At 42.3% G+C, this 26,999-nt stretch overlaps 1 protein-coding gene across 2 annotated transcripts; it reads left to right on the top strand.

Moving 5' to 3' along the window:
- The first annotated feature begins 3,747 nt into the window (after positions 1–3,747).
- LOC117510078 (aspartate beta-hydroxylase domain-containing protein 2-like) lies at positions 3,748–26,423 on the top strand. 2 transcript variants are annotated; one of them, XM_034169693.1, is made up of 4 exons: positions 3,748–4,706; positions 14,870–14,983; positions 18,702–18,854; positions 26,413–26,423. In XM_034169693.1, exons 1-3 carry the CDS (start codon positions 3,842–3,844, stop codon positions 18,830–18,832), a joined length of 1,110 nt encoding a protein of 369 aa, XP_034025584.1. In that variant the 5' UTR covers positions 3,748–3,841; the 3' UTR covers positions 18,833–18,854; positions 26,413–26,423. The 2 variants fall into 2 exon arrangements, with proteins under 2 accessions (XP_034025584.1, XP_034025583.1); XM_034169692.1 differs by lacking the exon at positions 26,413–26,423 and having other exon boundaries at positions 18,702–19,253.
- The last annotated feature ends 576 nt before the right edge of the window (positions 26,424–26,999 follow it).

Here is a 26,999-nt window from a genome sequence, read left to right as displayed (position 1 = left end):
CTTAGCCTTAACCAGCAGTTTCAAATTTCCTTCAATGTCGCCTGCTCTGGCCCCCGGAAGACAATTGACTATGGTTGCTGGTGTCGCTAACTTCACATTTCTCAAAACAGAGTCGCCAATAACCAGAGTTTGATCCTCGGCGGGTGTGTCGTCGAGTGGGGAAAAACGGTTAGAAATGTGAACGGGTTGGCGGTGTACACGGGGCTTCTGTTTAGGGCTACGCTTCCTCCTCACAGTCACCCAGTCAGCCTGCTTTTCCGACTGCTCGGGATCTGCCGGGGGGAACTAACGGCGGCTAAGCTACCTTGGTCGGCACCGACTACAGGGGCCTGGCTAGCTGTAGAATTTTCCACGGTGCGGAGCCGAGTCTCCAATTCGCCCAGCCTGGCCTCCAAAGCTACGAATAAGCTACACTTATTACAAGTACCGTTACTGCTAAAGGAGGCCGAGGAATAACTAAACATTTCACACCCAGAGCAGAAAAGTGCGGGAGAGACAGGAGAAGCCGCCATGCTAAATCGGCTAAGAGCTAGTAGCTACGCAACCTAGCGGATTCCTAAAAACACGCAAAGTGAATAATGTGTAAATAATTAGAGGTGAGTTCAGCAGAAGGAGTGCTTTAGTTAAGGCACGTAAAGATTACACCTGGGAAACAAATCGTAATCTAGATAACTAGATCAATCTAACTGCGCAGATTAAACAGCTAACAGATACAGAAAACACCGCTTTTCTCCGGACAGGAAGTGTACAATACCGCAGTGAGAGCCAACCACCAGTAGGATTTGTCCTATCAACTTCCGTTTTGCAACAGATTTCAAAAAAGTTGGAACGGTGCAACAAAAGACTGGGAAGTTGATGAATGCTCAAAGAACGCCTAATTGGAAACAGGTGAGTGTCCTGATTGGGTATAAAAGGAGCATCCCCAAAAGGCTCAGCCATTCACAAGCAAAGATGGGGCGAGGATCACCACTTTGTGAACAACTGCATGAGAAAATAGTCTAACATTTTAGAACAATGTTTCTCAACGTTCAATTGCCAGGAATTTAGGGATTACATCATCTACAGTCCATAATATATCAGAAGATTCAGAGAATCTAGAGAACTTTCTACATGTGAGTGGCAAGGCCGAAAACCAACATTGAATGCCTGTGACCTTCAACCCCTCAGGTGGCAACTGCATAAAAACCGACATCGTTGTGTAAAGGATCTTTACCGCGTGGACTCAGGAACATTTCAGAAACCATTGTCAATTAACACAGTTCATTGCTACATCTACAAGTGCAAGTTAAAACTCTACCATGCAAAGCGAAAGCCATACCACAACATCCAGAAATGCCTCCGCCTTCTCTGGCCCGAGCTCATTTGAAATGGACAGACCACAAAGTGGAAAAGTGTGCTGTGGTCTGATGAGTCCACATTTCAAATTGTTTTTGGAAATCATGGATGTCGTGTCCTCTGGCCAAAAGAGGAGAAAGACCATCCAGATTGTTACCAGCGCAAAGGTCAAAAGCCAGCATCTGTGATGGTATGGGGGTGTGTTAGTGCCCATGACATGGGCAAGTTACACATCTGTGATGGCACCAACAATTCTGAAAGGTACATCCAGGTTTTGGAGCAACACATGCTGCCATCCAAGCAACGTCTTTTTCAGGTACGTCCCTGCTTATTTCAGCAAGACAATGCCAAGCCACATTCTGCATGTGTTACAACAGCGTGGCTTCATAGTAGGAGTGCGGGTACTAAACTGGCCTGCCTGCAGTCCAGACCTGTCGCCCATTGAAATTGTGTGGTGCATTATGAAGCGCAAAATATGACAACGGAGAACAACTGAAGTAGTCCATCAAACAAGAATGGGAAAGAAATCCACCTACAAAGGTTCAACAATTAGTGTCCTCAGTTCCCAAACGCTTGAGTGTTGTTAGAAGGAAAGGTGATGTAACACAGTGGTAAACATACCACTGTCCCAGCTTTTTTGAAAGGTGTTGCAGGCATCCATTTCAAAATGAGCAAATATTTGCACAAAAAACAATAGTTATCAGTTGAACATTAAATATCTTGTCTTGGGGTATATTCAATTGAATATTGGTTGAAGAGGATTTGCAAATCATTGTTTTTATTTACATTTCACACAACGTCCCAACTTCATTGGAATTGGAGTTGTAGTAGCGTTACTGCTCCTCAGCTCAGTGCAGTAAACATCAACCAGCTTTCACAATGAACATTAATCCACTAACTTGCTTTGAGGATATTAAAAACCCCTACTGCTCTCTTGTTCAATTAAAGTTAGCAGTAGAGGTTACAACAGAAGAATCTGTCAATCTTCATTTGCTCCACAGATTTTGACTGACTGACATTACAAAAGCTGGACATTACCCTCCACCTCCACATAATATTTTCACACTCAACTGTAATGCTCTCTTTCCCTTTACATGATCCTTTCATACTTTTAAGTTTCTTTCTGAATAACTCCTGTTTCACACCAGACACCTGTACTGTAAGGCACTGGGCCTGAAAAACGTAGGGGAAACACTGTACACTCACATGTTGGAGTCATCTTTCTGTGGGTCAAAGGATGAATCTTTTAGAGCAGACGTCTCAGACAAACCCTGACTCATGGAGCTCCACAGTTTTGCTCTGGATGCCTTGTCGTAATTTTTTTTTATTCTTCCCACATTCTTAAATGCAAGAAGCTGCTGCCTGTAGGTCCTTAAATCCAGCCAGCCAAAGGTTCCCCAGTTACTCCCTAATTATGACACAGTCAGAGCTTTTAAATATAAATTTCTGGTATCATCTGTGCTATTTAAAGTCATTCCTTTAAACCACTGAAAATCTGATATCGTGAAGAAAAACTGAAATAAATGACAGTCATCTTCAACTGGGCCGCGGGGTGAACTATCTTTTATATATACATGAAAATAGACATTCTAATTACATGATACATGTTTCCTTTGAGAAAGAAATGTAACTGATGCTTGATGTTTTAGAGTTTAAACCTGAACTTTATTAATAACAAATTTAATTTTATAAATATAACTAAAAACCAACCAATATACATCATGCTGCCTTCACTCATTGACAGTCGCTGCGTCACATTACTCAGCATTTGCATAAAACAGACTTCTCATTTGTTTTGGCCCGCCCAGCTGGTGACATAATGATCACTTTTCTCTTGCTGCTGTAAAATGTCTACGCTGAGTGAAAATGAATGGCAGCTGGTCACTTTGCTTCTGTCTCTTATAATGTGGCCAAGGGGTGATGGGGACCCAGCCATGCATTCAGGGTGCCCTCTGCAGGATAAATGATGTAATGGCACCATTTCCAACAGTCAAAAGTGTTTTTCTACATTGTTTATTGTTTATAAAAGTTTTCATATAGGCAAAAATAAGGCAGATACTGACATGTTTGTGAAAGGCTCATATTGGCAGATATTATAGGCCGACCAATATATCGATTGGGCTCTACTTTATGTCCTAATATTTGTGATGAGGTGTTGAAGCTGCATGCAGTGAGATGTGCACTAGATTGATTGTGCATGGAAGCACACACATCTTAACACCTCCCCCGTTTCTCTGTGTCTCTTTGTTTTCCAGAGATCAGATAACTGAGAGGTGCAGTGTTCTGGAGCAGCGCAGCCAGACCTCTTGCTGCCAAAATGCTTCCTGGTGCGGAGTGCTGAAATGTTGAGACTGAAGCCCAGGTGAGCTCGTTCATAGTGAGGGGGCTCAAACGTACGCTCACTAGGTTCCAGGCTGCGTTCAGTCACTAGCAGGAAAAGACACGCTAACTGGACTTTTGTCAGCGTTTTCTCCCTGGCAGGCTCACTCAGCGCTGCAGAGCGGAGATGGAGTGGTCGCTGGAGAGTGTGAGGGAGATGGTGGCTGGTGGGATGCAGTCCATCAGGGAGTGTGAGGTCTGTGCTTTTGCCATCAGTGTGTGTGTGCTGCTGTTGTTTATGTGGTACTGTTACAGGGTGGGTCGAGAGCACGGCTCCAGCCCTTTGCGCAGCCGCTATCTGACCGGATCCGGGAGAATTGGAGGGGTGGTTGGGGGCTTCATGAGTTCAGACTGCCGAGGTAAAGGAAAAGGGAAGCACGGATTAATGCTGGAAGACCAGAATGGCTTTGCATTCTGCCAGTCATCAGAATGTTTCCGCTGCACCAGTGCCGGCGAGAGTCTGAACCAGAGGCTCTACCACAGCCTGCAGGATTACGCCAAACGCTATACCTGGTCAGGCATGGGCAGGGTGCACAAAGGGGTCCGTGACCAAGGCCGACACCTCAGCAGCCGGCCCACCATCCAGCGGCCAGAGGTCTTCTTCCTCCCTGACCTCCCCTCAGCTCCTTTCTTCTCCAGGGAAGTCCAGAGACACGATGTGGAGTTGCTGGAGCAGAGCTTCCCCACCCTTCTGGCTGAGTTTGAGAGCATCTACCACCAGCCTCCTGTACGGAGTGGCTCCTCCCTCCCACCAGGGTGGAAAGTTAACAGCACTCCCTGCGGCCAGTGGTGGACCTACTACCTGGTCAACCAAGGCACCCCTCTGGTGCTGAATGTCCGGAGGTGTCCACGGGCCTGGAGGGTGCTTGGCCAGCTGCGCACCTTTATCGCCAACAATGTTTTCGGGAATGCCTGCTTCTCTGTGCTGACACCTGGAGCTCTAATCACAGAGCATTACGGTCCAACCAACGTGAGGCTGCGCTGCCACTTAGGTAAGACAATAACGTACAGTGAGGTCCATAAATATTTGGACATTGTCACAGTTACTGGAAACCATCTACGATAGCATTCAGAGTCAAAATAAAATCATTGATTTAAAGCTTTCAGCTGTAAGTTGAGATCATTCCCTTCTGTGTCTGGTTATATATATTATAGCACTTTTTAACCTTTCAACCCAAAACAGATGCTCAGGTTTGTCACATTTGCCATCTGTCCATTTGTTTATCCCTTATTTTCCACACAGTTTCCTGAAACTGGGTTAATTGATTACTTCAGAATGTCTTTTGTCTATGGTGGCCTCAAAACCTGTTAATTTTAGGTTCAGGATATTAAGAGTCAAGATTCTCTGAAGCACTTTTACCCTGTGTAAACAGAGTTAGCAGCATGTTGTTTTCACTGATGTCTGTTTGTGGCCAAATCAAAAGTAGTTGGATGGATTTCTTTATGTACATATATTTGTCAAGGTGATTACATTCTGGAATGGTTGGTCAAAGATTAAGGAAAGCATGGTTCAAAAAAAAAAAAAAAAAAAAAAATATATATATATATATATATATATTTTTTTTTTGTACATCTCAAAAACCAAGAAGCCTAGATGGAATGATCTAAAACAGCTGTGCCCAGCTCTGTTCCTGGAGGGCCCCTGCCCTGCACATTGTCCATGTCTGGTGTACACCTGATTTGTTAGAAGTGGGGTCTTTCAGCTCTTGAATGGCTGAGCACACCCTGATGAGGTTAACGGCCTGGGAGTAGTAACAGGGAGAGTTAGGAAAAATGCAAGGCCCTCCATGAACAGGATTGGACACAGCTGATCCAAAGCTATTTGATTGATTAGTATGAATGACTTCATAATGAAGTCATAAACAACCAAAAACACAGTTAAAGACATAATGTAATATGTAGAGTGTGCACAGTATCATCTGATACCTTTCTTTTAAATTTTTTTGGCATAACTGACTGCTTCTTGCAGGAGGGTGGCCAAGCCGTTAGTGCACTTGGTTCAGTGTGGAAGGTTTGCGGTTCAAAGCCCACCCCTACCACATTGGTCTGTCTGTGATTTCTCTAACTGTTCTGTTCCTGGGGCAGAATGAGTATATAATGATATAATGAGTGTACAACAGCATCTTAAAAATCAAGCCAAAGACTGTGGTGCACAAATTGTGTTCTATTCTGTTTCTGAAATCAATAAAGGGTCAAACATGCAGTGCAAATATAGAAAGGTTAAGCTTTGGTTTAACATCCTGTTAGTGATGATAGTTGATAACATCTGTGTGCAACGTTAGCTAATATCTGTAAAAACTATTAGTCTATCAGTGTTTCCATTTGCCACCATTCATCCTTGACAAGTGTCAGCTGTTCTGGTTTTGTCCTGATCGAAGTTTCACACAACGCACAGCTGCTGTAAGCAGGTGGTTTTACAACCCCAGTTCCAGTGAAGTTGGGGACATTGTGAAAATGTAAATAAAAACAATACAATGCTTTGCAATCCTCTTCAACCTATATTCAAGTGAAAATACAAAGACAAGATATTTAATGTTCAAACTGATAAACTTTATTGTTTTTGTGCAAATATTTGCTCATTTGAAATGGATGCCTGCAACATGTTTCAAAAAGCTGGGACAGTGGTTGTTTACCACTGTGTTATGTCACATTTCCTTCTAACAACACTCAATAAGTGTTTGGGAACTGAGGACACTAATTGGTGAAGCTTTGTAGGTGGAATTCTTTTCCCATTCTTGCTTGATGTATGACTTCAGTTGTTCAAACAGTCCGAGGTCTCAGCGACATCCCTGAGAAAGACATTGCTTGGATAGCAGCATGTGTTGCTCCAAAACCTCTTCTTCACCTCTCAACCACACTCCATTGCTTTGGACAGTTGTCCCCAAGTATTTAACCCTCTGTGGTCCGAGGGCATTTTTTTGGACAGTTCACTCGCCTGGCATAAATATTTATTATTGCTGTTAACAGCTCTCCCTGCATCCCACAATCAAGTTTTGTCCTCTTTTTTTTCAGGACAACCTGTGCTTTCAAGGTAATTTGAGGTATTGTGTGAAAGACTGTGCAAAAAAAAGGTTCGAACAATATATACAAAATGGTCTGTGTTTTGTTGGCCATTGATATGGTAAACAGTGCTTTACCGCCAAGAAAGCAACAGAGTTATCCAGTAACATTCACATGCAAACTAGTGGAGCAATCCTGATAGTTACACACTCTTTGTTTGAGCACGTGAGATTGTCATCAGAGGCGCTCCGTCTGCTTCACTGATCAAGTAACTAGAAGGGAGAGCATATCTCACCCATATGGGCCTCTCTTCATTGGCTTCCTGGTTAATTCTAGAAGATATTTAAAATTCTTCTTCTACTTAAAGTTTTGAATAATCAGGGTCCCATCTTATCTTAGGGACCTCGTAGTACCATATCACCCCAATAGAGCGCTTCGCTCCTCAGACTGCAGGCTTACTTGTAGTTCCTAGGGTTTGTAGAGTAGAAATGGGAGGGCAGAGCCTTCAGCTTTCAGGCTCCTGTCCTGTGTAACCAGCTCAATTCAGATCAGGGAGACAGACACCCTCTCTACTTTTAAGATTAGGCTTAAAACTTTCCTTTTGCTAAAGCTTATAGTTAGGGCTGGATCAGGTGACCCTGAACCATCCCTTAGTTATGCTGCTATAGATGTAGACTGCCTGGGGGTTCCCATGATGCACTGTTTCTTTCTCTTTTTGCTCTGTATGCACCACTCTGCATTTAATCATTAGTGATCGATCTCTGCTCCCCTCCACAGCATGTCTTTTTCCTGGTTCTCTCCCTCAGCCCCAACCAGTCCCAGCAGAAGACTGCCCCTCCCTGAGCCTGGTTCTGCTGGAGGTTTCTTCCTGTTAAAAGGGAGTTTTTCCTTCCCACTGTAGCCAAGTGCTTGCTCACAGGGGGTCGTTTTGACCGTTGGGGTTTTACATAATTATTGTATGGCCTTGCCTTACAATATAAAGCGCCTTGGGGCAACTGTTTGTTGTGATTTGGCGCTATATAAAAAAAATTGATTGATTGATTGATCACTGTGTGTAATTGCGCAGGGCGCATTTGGAGCCCAATAGTATGTACTCATTGGAGCACCCAGGGGGCTATTCAAATGGGCCAACTAGTAACATATCACTCCTGAAAACGGACTTTGGTTTTTCATGTGAGATAAATCTGCCCTACGATTGGATTTTGGAAAACCATGTGACGGTGAACCATTTCCGATTGGACACTCACATTGCGCACGTCATCACACAGCTTCTATGAGGAGCACAAAGATGGCCGATGGCTGGCTCGAAAGTCCGCGGAGTTAACTTTTCAGCAAAAAAAAGGAAGTTTCTATCTCGTATCATTAAAAAGTTATTTATAATTTAGTAAAGCTTGGTCTTAGCCGTTGTATATGATGGCGTCAGCCCCAGAGGGTTAAACTAATCTACTTTCACCACTTCTACTTCTTGTAATTGCACTATTCCACCAAGCTCTCTCTCCTTCACACACATGTACTCAGTCTTGGTCAGGCTTTCATTCCCCTTCTCTCCACAGCATATCTCCACCTCTCCAGACGAGACTCAACCTGCTCACTACTTTCACAGTGTCATCTGCAAACATCATAGTCCATGGAGACTCCTGTCTGATCTCATCTGTCAACTTGCTCATCACCATTGAGAACAAGACAGGACTCAGAGCTGATCCATGGTGTAATCCCACCTCCACCTTGAATGAGTCTGTCATTCCTACTAGGGGTGCACCGATCGACATTTTTTTCACTTCCGATCCTGATACCTGAATTTGAGTATCTGCCAATACCGATACTATTCTCATACTACAGCTCTGTTTGCTTTAATATTATTGTTATTATTATTAAATTCTTTTATTTTCAGAAATCGGAAAAACAACACCAAGTATAATAGTATAACCATATCATACAATATACACTTTTTTTTGTTCCCCTTTCCTTTTTTTTATTAAAAACAATGCTGAACAGGTAGGGAGAGATAAACTATGTGCACAGTAAATCCTGAACAAAAATAATGATGATAATAATAGTCTGCCACAAAACTGAAAAGGGATTTAGAATTTTGCTAAAATTTCTAAACATTACATTACATTTGGCAGACACTTATGCAAAGCAACTTACAATCGAGGACATAATCATAGCATATAACACTTGCAAATACAAAGTGCACAGGAAATATACAGAACAATAGGTGCAAATGCCAAATGGGGTTAGTTTTTTTTTTTTTTTTAAAGTACAATAACACAGGGTTAAGTAGAGTAGACACACCTACACACACCCCCACAAACCCAACACACAACATGCCTTATAATCTACCCCGGGTCTGGGCCAGCTCAAGCATCAGTGCAGTAAATAGTCACGAAAAAGGAGAGTCTTTATTTGCTTCTTGAAGGTTGAGAGAGATGATTCTAGTCTTGTTGCTTCTGGAAGTTTGTTCCACCACTGAGGGACAGTGACAGAGAACAGTTTTGACTGGGATCGCTTAGAGCGAGCAGGCGGCACGGCTAGATGGTTTGTGTTGGAGGAGCGCAGGCTTTATATAGCTAACCCACTCTTTCCACAACTTAACAAAAGTCCCCTTTTTAAGCCGAATTGAAAATGTAATCAATTACATTACATAAATCTCATTTACTATAATTATCCACTCAGATATTGTTGGGGGGGCAGGGGTCGGGAAGGAGCCGTGTTTTAATATTATCATTATTTATTATTATTATCATCGTTGCTCTTTTAGAGAGCCGTGTCCATAAGATAGAACACCTTCTTCGCTCAGTGGAGTTAGATATTATGGGCACTCCAGATGAGGTTAGTGTTGGGCCAGCTAGCGTGCCCATTAGCATCAGCCTAGAAACACCAGCTGTGGATCACAGGCTTTCAGACTGTGGTTAGGCGCAGGAAGTGACGTAGGGCTTGGTGCCTGGTTGTGGTACCCCGATCACACTCGCCACTGTGAACCAGTCTTCTCCCTTGGGTATGCCTGTTGTTAGTTCTTTGAGCCCATGGTGACTTCCACTCCTATCGCCAGGGCTGAAACGCCGGGGCTTTATAGATTAGGCGATTCCTTCACCCGCAAAGTCACATTACAGACGCCGGCTAACGTTAAATGTATTCCAAGGGCCAGAGCTCCCGACAATGTGTGAAGCGCCTTGAGGCAACTTTGTTGTGATTTGGCGCTATATAAATTGAAATAGTTGATTTTATGAGGATATTTTGTATCCACAGTTATACACCTTCATGATGGATAATGAATGGATGAGATTTATTGTCATTAAGTGCAACAACAACGAGATTACGTCCACACTCACATTTCCACAGACAAACAGCAATTAATCCACAATTATTACTTGTTTACTGTAATAATGGCACACATCAGAATTAAGATAACACATATACATTTGACATTGTTAATGTGCACTAAACTTGAAACAGTCCATTATCCAAATTGAGGCGATGTGAGTGTGTGGTAGCCGCTACAACTGGAGTCACACTGCCGCCAGCTTGGGGGGAATGGGGACCTGCCGCAGGTAAAACGCGCAGCCCCCAGAGGGGAAAGGGTTGGCGTGAGCGGTGGCCAGGATCGGGTGTATGATGGGGGACAGGAGGTGAAGTAAAAGGGAAAAATGGAGCATGCTTCAGTCTTTGTCCATGTGTATGTCTCAGTTTATTGTCTTTGTGGGTTGAGATAAGAAAGGAGCCGAATAATCTCACCAAGGCCAAAGACATTCCTCTGGAGGAAAACAGTCAGGCAATTTGTCCTTCAGGCTTGATAAGTCTGGCGTGTTGTGGTTTGAGCAGTGAAAACACTTTTAACAGCTTCACTAGAACAACCAAATCCCAATTATGAATTAAGAATATTCCCAATTGTAAATTAAGAATATTCCCTGGCCTCCAAAATCTTCTTCATCTGCAAGGCATGTATCTGCTCCAAGATGTCATCCAATTTGAGTCTGAGTTCTGAGAATACACTGCCAACCTCGTTAATCATGACGGACAAGCGAGGGGCCGTGGTTCTTGATGCCGCCGTCTTACCAATTTTCTGGTAGATCAGGGCAGCACATAAGCCAAACAGTACCAGCCCTGCTACCATAAGACCAAAAATGAATAAATCCTTGATGTCCTCAGTGGAGAAAGGCTCCAAGCAAGCAACACGCCAAGACCCCCAGGAGGCGAGAACATAGCCCGCAGGATACATTCCATCTGGGCAGGTAGGATCCCCCGGTCCTGACCTTCTTGTAGAAAAAGTGGTGTCAATAGCGTTCAGAGACCAGTTGATCAATTCCATGGTAAATCCAATAGTAGTCCAGTAGATCCAGTCTGGTGAAGTAGGGACTTGCAGGTTAAAGCAGAAACAGAGATAAGGGAGAGTGGAGGAGATGCGACCGCCCTCGTCGGAGTCCCAAGCTGTTTAGAATAGAATAGAAAGCCTTTATTGTCATTATACACAGCAAACACAGTCTGCATAGTACAACGAGATTAGGGGGACTGCTCCTTAAAATGTGCACGCAGTGCAATACCAGACAATATAACATAAATAAACAACAATATAACATAAAGAAACACGCAAAGTCCGAACTCCTCTAAACACTTCAGTGTTTAGAGGATGATTTTCTTAAAAAGAAGACCTGAAAGTACAGCTGCAATTTGCCAGAAGGTACATCTGAGATGCAAGCCTAGATTTGATGTTTTGGTGAAAGAATGAAGTAATTTTATTTTTAGTTTAATAGACCGTCAATAGTACAAGTCCTTTTCTCCTTCCTTACTATTAGCGGGAGATGTAAGGCTGGTGTGGACGTCATTTCGTGCGTTTTTGGTATGAAAACATGAAACCTGGCATGCTTGTAGAGTGACCCCAGGTGAGCATTTCTGGATATGGAAACAAGTTGGCAGAGCCCCCTGGTGGTGACTGTGGGAACTAATATTTTGCCGCTTAACCGTAATCATAAGCACATCCTAATATTTGGATAACTTTTATATTTATTAATCTAAAATTCTGAAACTTGGCAAACTTCAAGAGAACAGGGAAACTATCATCAAAGTGTTGGAAATTTCATATAAGCCCCCGGTGGCCAAATATCACCAATCGGACAATTATTTATATTTCAATATCAGACAATCTTATCCCATACATATAAACTTAACAGTCAGTCGGTCAGTAGGCGTATTTGTGACTTTGAGAACAAATCAGAGAAATCCAGCAATGGTAAACATCATGAGCAGACAGCTAGCATGCAGAATTCCTTTGTAAAGGAAGTAAGTGCTCTCTAGAAGGTCATTGAGGATCTTGGAAGTCCTTTTCTGGAAGACAGCAAGGATTTGTTAACTCTTGACAGCAAAGTTGTCACAAGCCAATCAGCTGCAAAAAGTGTCAGATGTATGAGCTAGGACAACGTCAGTTTGAGACATTCATAGCTGAACGGCTCACAACTCAAAGTTCTCTGAAAGTCAACGTCAGTCGAAAAAGAAAAATCAGGTATCTGCATTGAAGGATGACTGTGTCTTATTCTTAGACTATACATTGCCTGCCAATCTCGAGAGGGAAAACTGGAAGAGTTCTTCAAATATGAGAACCAACCATGGCCACCATCTCTATCAAAGTCAGGGGAGATGAGATCAAGAAAGAAGTCTGACTTGTTGGTTCCTCTGGAAAGCCTTTCAAACTCTGACCACACAGTCCCTAACGTTCAGCAGTCATGCTTGATGGCGCAGTGGTGGTGCACACTCTAACCCCAACAGTGTCAAAGACATTCTCAGACTATGTCACACAGGTCTTCGTGCCCCACATTGAGAACATCCTGAAGGATGTTGAAAGGGTCGATGGAGTGTTTGATATCTACAAGCTACAGAGTCTGAAGAACTCAACCAGGGAGAAAAGAGGCAATGGTGTATGCAGGAAAGTAACTCTCACCACACAAATTCCAGGAAACTGGCAGTTTCCTCCGGAATAATGACAAGACTGAGCTGTTTGTACTTCTAGCTGAACATGCTGCAGGCATTCACATGCAAAACAGACAAGTTGTCTGCACTTTAAAGGAACATGTGACTTGCAATGCTGCTGTGACAGACGTCAAATTTTCAGCCCTGTATGCAGGAAGAAGCAGACATGCGCATCCTGATGCATGCCAAGGATGCTTCCAACAAGGGTCACCAGAGTATCCTCATTAGAACAGTAGACACTGATGTTGTTGTACTGGCTGTGGCATTTTTTGACCAGTTTGCCACCTCTGAATTGTGGCTATCATTTGGTACTGGAAAGTCCCAAAGATACATTGCTATACATGAGAATGCCGCTGCCCTGCCATCAACTAAAGTAAAGGCTCTGCCATTTTTCCATGCACTAACTGGCTGTGATGTAACATCTTTCTTTTCTGTAATAGGCAAGAAGAGTGCATGGGAAACTTGGATTGCATTTCCAGAGGTCACAGATGCTTTCTTGTCTCTTGCAAATCCACAACTTCAGTTGACAGATGATCTACTGGCTCTTATTCAGAGATTTGTTGCGCTGTGGTATGACCGCACTGCTGACACCTCCAGTGTCAACGAAGCACGTCAGCACATGTTCTCAAAGAAATCGAAGGCTGTAGAAGGCATTTCCCCCACAGAAGCTGCACTCAAATAGCCTTGAGAGCAGTCTTCCAAGCTGCACGTGTGGGGTCAGTCGTTGCAGCTGGACGCAAAACTGCCAAGCCCTTCTGACTTTGGCTGGGAATGGGATGCACCCTCATCTCAATGGTTGCCAAAATGGACCACCCTTCAACAGGCCCACGAAATGTGCTATGAGCTGATACATTGCAATTGTAAGAAATCATGCTGTGGCATGTGTACATGCAGCAAAGCAAAGCTCAAATGCACATCACTCTGCCAGTGTGAAGGCAGCTGTTTTCAAACATAGATCACTTGCAAATATTCCCAAAGAGTTTGTTTTGGTTTAAGCTAGTTCACCTTTACTTCATTCTCTTTTCTACAATTTGCTTTTCATCCAATATTGTAAAGTTTACACTTTCAGATAATACACAATGGACGAGATGGTTTCATATCACAATATGGACCAATGACACCAGCACTGCTTACATATCTGGTCTCCAGGGGGCTCTTATGCAATTTTTAATACTTTTATTGTATTTACCCTGTTCTTTCAAAATTTGCCAAGTTTCCTGATTCTATATTAAGAAATGTAAAAGTTATCCCAATATTAGGATGTGTTCATGAATACGGTTAGTTGGCAAAACATTAGTTCCCAAGGACACCACCAGGGGGCTCTGCCAACTTATTTCCATATCCAGAAATGCTCACCTGGGGTCACTCTACAAGTGCCAGGTTTCATGTTTTCATACCAAAAACACACAATGTTAGCCTTATATCCCCCGCTATTTTCAACATCTTGTACAGCTCGCAATATGCCTTTTCCTTAGCTCTTGCCACTTCTCTTTGCGCCTTATGCCACATCTTCTTCTACTCCTGTCTACTTTCTTAATTTCTCCAACTATCCCAATTCTTCTTCCCCAACTTCTTTCTGCTTTGGCTTTACCATTTATCTTCGTTCCACCACCAACTCTCCTTATTTTCCTTCCACTATCCAGATGTCATACCCAGTGTCTTCCTAGCTGTCTCCCTCACCACATTTGCGGTACTTTTCCAGTTGTCCAAAGTTGTTTGCCCTCCATCCAGTGTCTCTGTCACCTGCTCACTGAATTTCACACAACAGTCTTCCTCCTTCAGCTTCCACCATCTGATCCTTTGTTGAGCTTTGACTCTCTTCTTCTTCTTTATCTCTAAAGTCATCCTACAAACAACCATCCTATGCTGTCTGGGTACACTCTCTCCTGCCACCAACTCTTCTGTTCCCATCACCAACATGCCTATTTAAGTCCACTCCTATCACCACTCTTTCATGCTTGGGTTCACTCTCCACCACCTCATCTAACTCACTCCCTTTGAGCCTTTACCGGGAGGGTCATATAATGTTTTTCGCTGTGGGCACGCCTGCAGATCTGTGATGTGTTTGGAGTGAGATCCTGAATTCTCCTGAACAGTGACAGGTTCTACCTGAGATGTTCTGACAGTAATGAACGCCTTAAAAGCAGACCTTTTTGGCCGTTGGCAGGTTTGACATGGTGTGTGTGTGCTGCAGGTCTCAGAGTGCCCCCTTCCTGTGAGCTGGTGGTTGGAGGAGAACCGCAGTGCTGGTCTGAGGGCAGCTGTTTGCTGTTTGACGACTCCTTCCTCCACAGGGCCTTCCACGAGGGTGAGAAGAACAGTTCATTTACACTCTGCCACAGTTTGTTCCTCGAAACGTGACTGAGCTTAAAGTGGTGTAAATCTGAAGTGCTGATCTGCCTCCATCTCCTCAGCAGCAGCACACCAAGAACACAATGTGGCACATCTTTTAAAATCATGTTTGGTTTAGTAATCAAGATTCAAACCGTCATACATGAAGGTTGAAAGTGTTTTAAACACATTCCAACAAAGCACACAAGTCTTTGTTTGGACCTGACTGTGCTGAGCCGAGAGATGGTATAAAAAAACTCACTCTACTGATGGTGGCTGCTTTTTATCACCGTGGGTTATAAGCTAGTCGTTGGCTCCCATGAGGAGGACTTTTTTTTTAGAAAACACTGAGATGAGGCACTGAGATAAAACATTTCTGTCATCATCTGTTTTCCTGCTAGAAGAAAAGCTGATTTTTTTAGCAACTGGTTCAAGGGAGCATGAGCATGGCTAAAACCTTTCAGCTTCTGTGGGGGGGGCTTTTTAAGCATTTTTCTTTTTTTTTTTTGCCTCTCACATGCCTGGAAGCTTCTTACCATCTAACCATGTCCTTTAGGTCCTTCACAATTTCTTTTCAGTAAATGATTCTGAGGAGCATTAGCATGACTAAAAACCTTCAGCTTCAGACCCCCTAATTTACAGGCCTCTTAACCCCCTGCCACTTTAAGTATTTTTTTTTTATGTAGATATAATATGCAAAGTTTTCAGCTAGTTGACAGTAGGGCTGTACAGTATGGCCAAATTATCATATCTCAATATTGTCATATCAATATGATATACAATATGACTGATTTGACACAAAGTGCAGCAACAGTGGAAAATTAACATTCTTAAACAATACAGTAATAATACCACACTCATTTTGCACTCATCATAAGGTTAGGATACTGTGACCTCCAAAAGTATTGGGACACTTGGAATTTCACACATTTGAATTTGTTTATGCCATTTCAAATACAAGAAATCCAAAAAAAATATAAAGAATAAAATTATCTTCATCAAACTCAAACTGAAAGCAAATCTCTAAAACTTGATAAACCTGTAAATAATAATCAGTTTTATTGCCAGTTTTCTTCAGACAAGTCAGGGGATGGAAACATGAACATTTCCAAGTCACTGAATATGTCTTGGACTTTATTTACATCAATTATGAAGAAATACAAAAGTTTCTTTCAACAAAACAAAATCTAGTCTTTCATCTCAAATGTACTTTCTGTCAAATTGTAACTGAACATTCAGGTCTTCTTTTTTTTTTAAATCCTCCTCTACACCACTTCCTGAGGAAGCTGGATTTTATATTTTTAATTAATCTATATCAAATTGTAGAGATTTGCTTTCAGTTTGAGTTTAAGGAAGGTAACTTTAGATTTATTTATCTAGTTGTGTTACTGGTGTGTCACTCAGACAACAAAATTAAGAGGTTATTTAAAAATAAGTCCTTCAGAGAGCAAAATTAAGAAGCTACACAGATTTTATACAGAACAGATGAGTAAATTACCTACGAGGGCTGTCAATAAAGTATAGGTCCTTCTTATTTTTTTCAAAAACTATATGGATTTCATTCATATGTTTTTACGTCAGACATGCTTGAACCCTCGTGCGCATGCGTGAGTTTTTCCACGCCTGTCGGTGACGTCATTCGCCTGTGAGCACTCCTTGTGGGAGGAGTCGTCCAGCCCCTCGTCGGAATTCCTTTGTCTGAGAAGTTGCTGAGAGACTGGCGCTTTGTTTGATCAAAATTTTTTCTAAACCTGTGAGACACATCGAAGTGGACACGGTTCGAAAAATTAAGCTGGTTTTCAGTGAAACTTTTAACGGCTGATGAGAGATTTTGAGGTGATACTGTCGCTTTAAGGACTTCCCACGGTGCGAGACGTCGCGCAGTGCTCTCAGGCGCCGTCGTCAGCCTGTTCAAGCTGAAAACCTCCACATTTCAGGCTCTATTGATCCAGGACGTCGTGAGAGAACAGAGAAGTTTCAGAAGAAGTCGGTTTCAGCATTTTATCCGGATGTTCCACTGTTAAAGGAGATTTTTTTTAATGAAAGACGTGCGGATGGGTCCGCGCGTCGGGACGCAGCCGACGTGGTGCGGCAGCACAGGAAAAACACCTCTGTGTTGATACCCATTTGTAAAATCCAGGCGGCTTTTGATGGCTTTCAGTGGAGTGAGTATATGAGAAATTGTTTAACAGCTGGACATGTTCCAACTTGTCCTTAAGGCTTCCAACGGAGGTGTTTTTCCTGTGGCGGAGCGTCGCGGCGGCTGCGAGCCGACGCTGCAATCCGTCCGCACATCTTTATTTACATTGAACTTACAAAATAAAATCACACATGCATTCACGCTTTTAATATAAAGACAATTTACTGCCCCCTGCCGGAATAGGGTGTGAGTCCAGAATATAAATATCAATGTCAATTGTTTAGTATTGCTTGCTAATATATGTAACTTCTCTAAAAATATCAGTCTTATCACCATTCGGTTTTGGTTGTCATTGCTCACCCTTGACCCAAAATAATAAATTTTTAACATTTGTAAGACTTCAGTGGTGATTTGATTGTATTGAGTCATCATGCCTTTGGCAATCGAAGATTAAAATTTTCAGTTTGTCATGGGTGAACTTTTTTGACCATATAGAAAAATACATTGACTTTCATTGTTTTCTAGCAAAAGCTCATCAGAATATGATACAGGACTATGAGGTTACAAAAAAGTTGTATCTCTGGTGTACATAAAGAAGTTGAATTCATTGTGCTGAAATTGATTTTTCATTGTTGTCTGTGTCTGTTAGCTGGAATGAGGAAACATTTCTGTATAGTGCAGCAAATAACAGTTACAATCCTACAACTGACGATGCACCAAATTTGGTATAAAAATAATTTTCATTTTGCAATACAAGCACCAAATTTGGCACTTCTTGGTCTTCGTTTTGCAAAAAAAAAAGCCATTAGCCACTTCAGTTTTTGAGATAGCGGCCATTTTTCATAATGCCACCTGGAAATATGTATTTTTGTCATATCCATCACAATCGTGGTTTAGTTCAATGTTGTACCTGTTAGATATTGTACTGCAAATTGGGGGATTTGAAATTAACTTCAGGCAATATTTTCCTGCTTTTTAGACAGATTGTTATGGTTTTTAATGCGTATTTGTGTATGGTGTAAAACGTGTGATGGTGGTATCAGGGTTTAGTAGTAGAGGTAGTACTTTCGCCATTACAGTCAGCCACATCCTTTGGATGAACACTAGTCCTCCCTGCTTACCGAACCCTTACCTGCAAGTCCAGGTAGTTGCTTGTGGACGGCAGGGGCCACACCCTAGTAAACCACAGTGGCTTGCGGGCTGAACTAGATCAAACTCCATGACAGAGAGATTCTCTGTCATGGAGTTTACTTTACTCTCATATCAGTGCATGATGACTGGAAACTTCCAGAATGGGCTCCTGAACAGACTTCAATGACTTCAACATTATTCCCCCCATAAACAAAAATTAAAATTTCATGGCTAATGGCTTCTTTGGAGGAAAGGACTCAGAAGTATTTCTACCAAATTTGGTTCTTGTATCACAAAATGAACGACTCTGATGCTTCTCTGCTGCTAAGTTATTGTCTAAATATTTAAAAGTTACTCAACAGAATGACTGGATTAACCCTCCCCAATCACCACTCACAGTGCTAATCTTTGGTTGTGTGTGTAGGCGGTGCAGAGGACGGCCCCAGGGTGGTCTTCATGGTGGATCTGTGGCACCCCAATGTGGCCGCTGCTGAGAGACAAGCGCTGGACTACATTTTTACGCCTGGCCGCTTAGAGGACAAGGAGGGGAAATAAGTGTGAGTGAGAGTCGAGGCGGGTGGTGTTTGTTTGTGGGATCCAGGAGCAGCGGCGTTTCTGCCACCGGACCAGCTCTCGTCTTCACTGTGTACATATCCTCCACGTCATCATGACTCTGAACAGCTGAGCTAACATTGGGCCTCTTTTATCAACCTGCTGCTCTGACGTCTGTGTGTGACATGTGGCCACGTTTATAACAGCCCACTTTAAACAAATGGCTTTATGCTTCCTCATATCATAGTTTAGAAACTATAACTTCTAAATTATTGAAAATTCAATGCATTTTTCTACTACATTGGGAAGTCTTGACACTTAATAATAATAATAATATCCGTTTATATACATAGGGCTTCCCAGGAATGACAAAAGAAACTCCAGTAATAAAAGTACAACACAACAATGCAAAAAAAAAAAAAAACCCAAATTAAATGGCTGATTTAATAAAAGTTAATGTTCTTACACTGGGTTCTAGCTACGGTGGGCGGCGCCAGGCAGTACCGGCCAGGGTTAAAACTTCATCTCCCACCCGGCACAGATTTTCCAAAAGATGAACTGAAATGTTGCTAAAAAAATGTTTCCAATTCAGTCGTATTTCAAGCTTATAGTGTTGTACTTTTGTTTTACTTTGCAATTTCAACCAAACAACTAAAGAAATAAATGTTTCACATTTTCTTCATATCTCCACTGAAAACAGCAAAGAGCTCAGCAGTCAGAGCGAGGACACTGTGCGTCTCTCTCTGCTCTGACTTAAAGGAAAAAAAAAACCTCCATTAAAATAATCGAGAGTGTCAGTGTATGTAGATGCTGACACATTCAGAAGTTTACGGTTATTTCACAGTTTAAAGGCTCCCGTTTACAAAAAGATCGGAGGAAAACCGCATTGACAGTGAGAGCGGGGGGGACGGGAGGAGGAGGAGCTCTTGTTCAAAACAAAGCTCTTGTTTTTAAAGTAATGAAATCGCACTCAAGCAGAAAAAAACCTGTCTTGACAGAAAAACTCTGCCTGCTTCACTGGATGACCCTGGATGCCTATCAAATATGAATGTGTTTTTAACCTTTTCATCGTTATTTATTTTATAATAACTTAGACTGTGACAAACGTTTTAAAAAGAACTTTGGTATTACAACATAAATGTCTTTTTTTTTGTATATTCTTGCTTTCAATGGATCTAAAACCACTCAAAGTGGGTTAAAATAGGGTTTGCCAATAACATTTTAGAGGTATAAAACCCTATAGCTTCAGGGGGCTCTACCCCCTTGACCCCCGCTGGGGGCCCCTGCACCCTCAGCCGTGATCATGTAATTTAGCCAGCACTAAAATGGTTCTAGCTAGAACCCTGGTCTTACATTTTTATTGAATTTTTTTCAAATACTGCAGGTCTGCAGTCTGTGTTCATCTGCATCAAATAATATCAGTTTGTTGTCCATCACGTGTATTTGTCCATCTTGCTTATTTTTGTGATTAAAATCCGTTATTTTAAGTAACAGCACAGGCTGTGTTGTGCACATGTGCTACAATTGAGCTTCTTTCTTGTTAGTCACCGTGAGATCCAACATACAGAAAGAAGGTACAACTTATACTCCAGGAAAATTGAGTGATCATTACATGACCTCAAAAGACTGTAGCCATTTCTCTCCCCCCCCTGTTGTTTAAAATGGGAGTTCATGTTGAATGTATGTACACAGTCGGGCTGCAAGTAAGATTCTTACTCGTTCAGTAGAATGTACCAGTTACAGTGAGGAAAATAAGGATTTGAACACCCTGCGATTTTGCAAGTTCTCCCATTTAGAAATCATGGAGGGGTCTGAAATTTTCATGTTAGGTGCATGTCCACTGTGAGAGACATAATCTAAAACAAAAAAATCTGGAAATCACAATGTATGATTTTTTTTTTTTTTAATAATTTATTTGTATGTTACTGCTGCAAATAAGTATTTGAACACCTACCAACCAGCAAGAATTCTGGCTCACACAGCCCTCTTATTCTAGACTCTTTACCTGTATTAATTGCACCCGTTTGAACTTTTTACCTGTATAAAAGACACCTGTTCACCATAGCCAAGACCAAAGAGCTGTCTAAGGACACCAGGGACAAAACTGTAGACCTGCACAAGGCTGGGATGGACTACAGGACAACAGGCAAGCAGCTTGGTAGAAGACAACAACTATTATGATTATTTATTAGAAATTGGAAGAAACACAAGATGAGTGTCAATCTCCATCGGTCTGGGATTCCATGCAAGATCTCACTTTGTGGGGTAAGGATGATTCTGAGAAAGCTCAGAACTATACAGGAGGACCTGGTCAATGACCTGAAGAGAGCTGGGACCACAGTCACAAAGATTACATTAGTAACACATGATGCTGTCATGGTTTAAAATCCTGCAGGGCAGCAAGGTCCCCCTGCTCAAGCCAGCACATGTCCAGGCCCATTTGAAATTCACCAGTGACCATCTGGATGATCCAGAAGAGGCATGGGAGAAGGTCATGTGGTCAGATGAGACCAGAATAGAGCGTTTTGGAATCGGCTCCGCTTACCATGTTTAGAGGATGAGAGCAACCCAAAGAAAACCATCCCAACCGTGAAGCATGGGGGTGGAAAAATCATGCTCTGGGGGTACTTTTCTGCAAAGGGGACAGGACAACTGCACCGTATTGAAGGGAGGATGGATGGGGTCATGTATTGCGAAATTTTGGCAAACAACCTCCTTCCCTCAGTAAGAGCATTGAAGATGGGTCATGGCTGGGTCTTCCAGCATGACAATGACCCCAAACACACAGCCAGGGCAACTAAGGAGAGGCTCCGAAAGAAGCATTTCAAGGTCCTGGAGTGGCCTGGCCAGTCTCCAGACCTGAACTCAATAGAAAATCTTTGGAGGAAGCTGAAACTCCAAACCTGAAAGATTTGAAGATCTATATGGAGGAGTGGACCAAAATCCCTGCTACAGTGTGTGAAAACCTGGTGAAAAACTACAGGAAACGTTTGACCCCTGTAATTGCCAACAAAGGCTACTGTACCAAATATTAACACTGATTTTCACAGGTGTTCAAATACTTATTTTCAGCAGCAACATACAAATAAATAAAAAAAAAACATACATTGATTTCCGGATGTTTGTTTTTTTTAGATTATGTCTCTCACAGTGGACATGCACCTAAGATGAAAATTTCAGATCCCTCCATTTCTAAGTGGGAGAACTTGCAAAATCGCAGGGTGTTCAAATACTTAAGCCCCGTTTACACATAGACGGTAAGAGCTCCCGGAAGCGTCCCGGAAGAGTTGTTGGCCGTCTTAAGGATCAACGCCGGCACTAGGGGGCGTGGCTTAGTTCCGCCTTTACCGGGAATTGTCAAAAGTTATTCAACATGTCGAATAATTCCGGGAGCGCTCCCGGAGAATCCGCGTGACGACGGAGACAACGTGAACAACGGCGTTTGATACTTTTTAATCGCCATTTCATCCTGCTCCTTCCTGTAGTGCCGCAGTTTACACCGCCGTAATTGGCAGCCGGCATTGTATCCCTAACTAACGGCGTGTAAAACGGTGATAGAGCCCACATCGACGTCCTCAAAGGCGTTTTAACCGGCGACAGAGGCAGACAAAACGGCGGCGCTAGCGGACAGTACGCCGTTGTAAACTCCACCTCCCGGGTAACAGCATTCCAAACGGCCGATAGGCGGCGGTCAGTATAAAAACGCTAGCGCGCTGCATGCAGGCCTCACTCGCGGCCAGCTCCAGATATTTTTGCAGAGAAGCTCCAGTATGCCTCCTAAAAGAAAACTGGCAGCGGCAAGGACTTACCAAGAGGTCTGGTTCAGAAGCAGAGGAGAGGCCTGTGGTGGAGACGAGCAACACATTGAGGAGGGGAAAAGGAAAGGAGAAGAAAAGGCTGGGGATGAGCTCCCTCCCCCTGCAGTGACAGCTGCTTCAGCCTATTATACTCTGGGGGCGGTGCCTATATGGAAAAGTTCCTGGAGTAACGCAGGATTTGCCTGGATAAATCCAGCGGTACGCAGGACATTATCGGCAGCAGCAGAACACCGCCGTTCTCACGCGCGTCTTAACCTGTGATTGTAAAGGATAGAACTGGGTATTAACCCCCGTTGCCTGACGTGTGCCGGATACTACGGCGTCAAAACGCTGCTTTATTCGGCGGATTTAGCGGCGTTTTATCCGCGTATTTGCAGCTAGTACGGCGCTCAAAACGCCGGCAAAATGCTCTGCCCCTTTCCACCGCGAAAACAGCCAGAACTACCGCGAACTTCGGTCTGCGTACTACCCGCCGACAAGACTGTCTGTGTAACCTGGGCTTTATTTTCCTCACTGTATGTTTCTGTTTAACTGGTTAGTTAATAAAACATTTTTAAACCTGCGCTGAAATGCAGTTTAGTTTCATCAGTGATGTCTCCAGATTTTTAAAGCAACAAAACTTCATATTTAAGAAACTTTCATAATGTTTGTCATTCTGTTATTAATTCATACCATCATTATATTTCTGTTGATCAGTTAATCAGATTTCTGTTTTGTTATTATACAACCCCTGGCAAAAATTATGGAATCACCGGCCTCGGAGGATGTTCATTCAGTTGTTTAATTTTGTAGAAAAAAAGCAGATCACAGACATGACACAAAACTAAAGTCATTTCAAATGGCAACTTTCTGGCTTTAAGAAACACTATAAGAAATCAGGAAAAAATATTGTGGCAGTCAGTAAAGGTTACTTTTTTAGACCAAGCAGAGGGAAAAATATGGAATCACTCAATTCTGAGGAAAAAATTATGGAATCACCCTGTAAATCTTCATCCCCAAAACTAACACCTGCATCAAATCAGATCTGCTCGTTAGTCTGCATCTAAAAAGGAGTGATCACACCTTGGAGCTGTTGCACCAAGTGGACTGACATGAATCAAGGATCCAACACGAGAGATGTCAATTGAAACAAAGGAGAGGATTATCAAACTCTTAAGAGGGTAAATCATCACGCAATGTTGCAAAAGATGTTGGTTGTTCAGTCAGCTTTGTCTAAACTCTGGACCAAATACAAACATGGGAAGGTTGTTAAAGGCAAACATACTGGTAGACCAAGGAAGACATCAAAGCGTCAAGACAGAAAACTTAAAGCAATATGTCTCAAAAATCAAAAATGCACAACACAACAAATGAGGAACGAATGGGAGGAAACTGGAGTCAACGTCTGTGACCGAACTGTATGAAACCACCTAAAAGAAATGGGATTTACATACAGAAAAGCTAAACGAAAGCCATCATTAACACCTAAACAGAAAAAAACAAGGTTACAATGGGCTAAGGAAAAGCAATCGTGGACTGTGGATGATTGGATGAAAGTCATATTCAGTGATGAATCTCGAATCTGCATTGGGCAAGGTGATGATGCTGGAACTTTTGTTTGGTGCCGTTCCAGTGAGATTTATAAAGATGACTGCCTGAAGAGAACATGTAAATTTCCACAGTCATTGATGATATGGGGCTGCATGTCAGGTAAAGGCACTGGGGAGGTGGCTGTCATTACATCATCAATAAATGCACAAGTTTACGTTGATATTTTGGACACTTTTCATAGCCCATCAATTGAAAGGATGTTTGGGGATGATGAAATCATTTTTCAATGATGATAATGCATCTTGCCATAGAGCAAAAACTGTGAAAACATTCCTTGCAAAAAGACACATAGGGTCAATGTCATGGCCTGCAAATAGTCCGAATCTTAATCCAATTGAAAATCTTTGGTGGAAGTTGAAGAAAATGGTCCATGACAAGGCTCCAACCTGCAAAGCTGATCTGGCAACAGCAATCAGAGAAAGTTGGAGCCAGATTGATGAAGAGTACTGTTTGTCACTCATTAAGTCCATGCCTCAGAGACTGCAAGCTGTTATAAAAGCCAGAGGTGGTGCAACAAAATACTAGTGATGTGTTGGAGCGTTCTTTTGTTTTTCATGATTCCATAATTTTTCCTCAGAATTGAGTGATTCCATATTTTTTTCCCTCTGCTTGGTCTAAAAAGGTAACCGTTACTGACTGCCAAAATTATTTTTCCTGATTTCATATAGTGTTTCTTAAAGCCAGAAAGTTGCCATTTGAAATGACTTTAGTTTTGTGTCATGTCTGTGATCTGCTTTTTTTTTTTCTACAAAATTAAACAACTGAATGAACATCCTCCGAGGCCGGTGATTCCATAATTTTTGCCAGGGGTTGTAAATATTATAAATATTTTTATTATAAATATGGTTGTTGGTGTCTTATATTTTGTTGTGGCTGTGTTGACTATGTTTTAGTTATTTTTAGTGCCCCACTGGTGCAGTTTTTTGCAGATGACACTGTTGTGTGGCAGGAGGGAGGAGGTCCAGAGGAAGCTGGAAGATGAGGGACTGGTGGTTAATAAGTTTACTGAAGCCCTGAGCTCAGGTGTGCAAGACAAATTAAAAGGGTTTAATTTAGGTCTGCGCGGTTTAGCCAGTACACGGTATAATTTTGGCCGATGGTAGAGATTTGGACTCCACCAACTAATCGCGATAACGGCCACTGAGTTTTTTGATCAAGGAAAACGTCCTCTGTGAAGCAGGTGTGTGTGTGTGTGTGTGAGAGAGAACCAGTTTCCTGCGAGTGTTCTGAGCTGAGGTGACCGATTTTCACTGCTGTTCATGCAAATTTGTGAGACGCCTGTTCTGTGGCTGATATTTGCAAAGCCATTGCTTATTTATTTCAGCCGACGCACTAGGGGAAGGCTGAGGCTCTGTCGTGACCGGAATCAAACATTTGAGAAAGTGCCACGTTAAATATCGCAAGGGTTTTTTTTAACCGGATTAGAAAGACAAAATCAGCCAGGTAACATCAATTTACCCAGACTGACTTCAAATATGAGTAAATTAAGTACTTTTTATGTGGTTTCGTGCTGAGTTTTATAAATGAGGAAGTGACTGTCCTGAAAGCACTTCATGTTCATATTCAGAGTGGGTGTGCCATCTAATGTTCGAGATGAAACTTCAGCTGCTGACCATAAATTTATTTAATTCTTTCACCCAAGCATAAAATCTTGGATCTTGCATCTTAGATGTACCTTCTGGCAAATTATACCAGTAGTTTTGAGATCTGCACAATAAATGTTTTCAAAACTGCTTAATATGTTTTTATTTTTGTTATTTTTATTTATTTCTTTTGATCAATTTATCTTTGCTTAGGGATTCATTCAGAAACACATAATTTTTACACTTAAGTTTATATTGTGATATATACCGTTACCGTGAAGGGATTCAGTGTATACCGGAATATGAATTTTAGGTCATACTTTGCAGCCCAAGTTTAAATGTGTGGGATTAGTGCCCAGAGGTGGCCCACAAGGTAGGAGAAGCAGCCTTGTGACTGGAGAGTGTTGGGTCTTATCCCCAGCAGACAGGTGGACGTGGGCTGAACAGTACTTGTCTGGTTCTCAGGGCTATGACAGAGCCGATCCCGGTGTGAGCTGTGTGGGGCTGAGACATGAGGGCAGGAGAAGAAGCTGAATGACAGAAATGAGATGATGGTGTGGAATTAGAAAACTGGACAGGATAAGAAATGCAGGAGAGAGGAGGAAGGTTGAAGTGGTTTGGACGTGATAAGACGACGTGCATGGAGGATACAAAGGAAATACGACGCGCTGTCAGGTGAACAAATTAAACGCTTCATCAGTCGTCATAACCATTGTCACTTAATTTCCATCCAGTCCATGAACTGAGTGTGTGTGCGTGTTTTTTATATATATATATATATATATATATATATATATATATATATATATATATATATATATATATACGAGGTCTGTCAATAAAGTAACGGTCCTTTTTATTTTTTTCAAAAACTATATGGATTTCATTCATATGTTTTTACGTCAGACATGTTTGAACCCTCGTGCGCATGCGTGAGTTTTTCCACACCTGTCGGTGACGTCATTCGCCTGTGAGCACTCCTTGTGGGAGGAGTCGTCCAGCCCCTCGTCGGAATTCCTTTGTCTGAGAAGTTGCTGAGAGACTGGCGCTTTGTTTGATCAAAATTTTTTCTAAACCTGTGAGACACATCGAAGTGGACACGGTTCGAAAAATTAAGCTGGTTTTCAGTGAAAATTTTAACGGCTGATGAGAGATTTTGAGGTGATTCTGTCGCTTTAA

Source organism: Thalassophryne amazonica, chromosome 5, assembly GCF_902500255.1.
Source record: "Thalassophryne amazonica chromosome 5, fThaAma1.1, whole genome shotgun sequence".
Taxonomy (NCBI): Eukaryota; Metazoa; Chordata; class Actinopteri; order Batrachoidiformes; family Batrachoididae; genus Thalassophryne; species Thalassophryne amazonica.
Note: the sequence above shows the minus strand (reverse complement) of the source record. Positions and strands in the feature narration are given on the sequence as shown.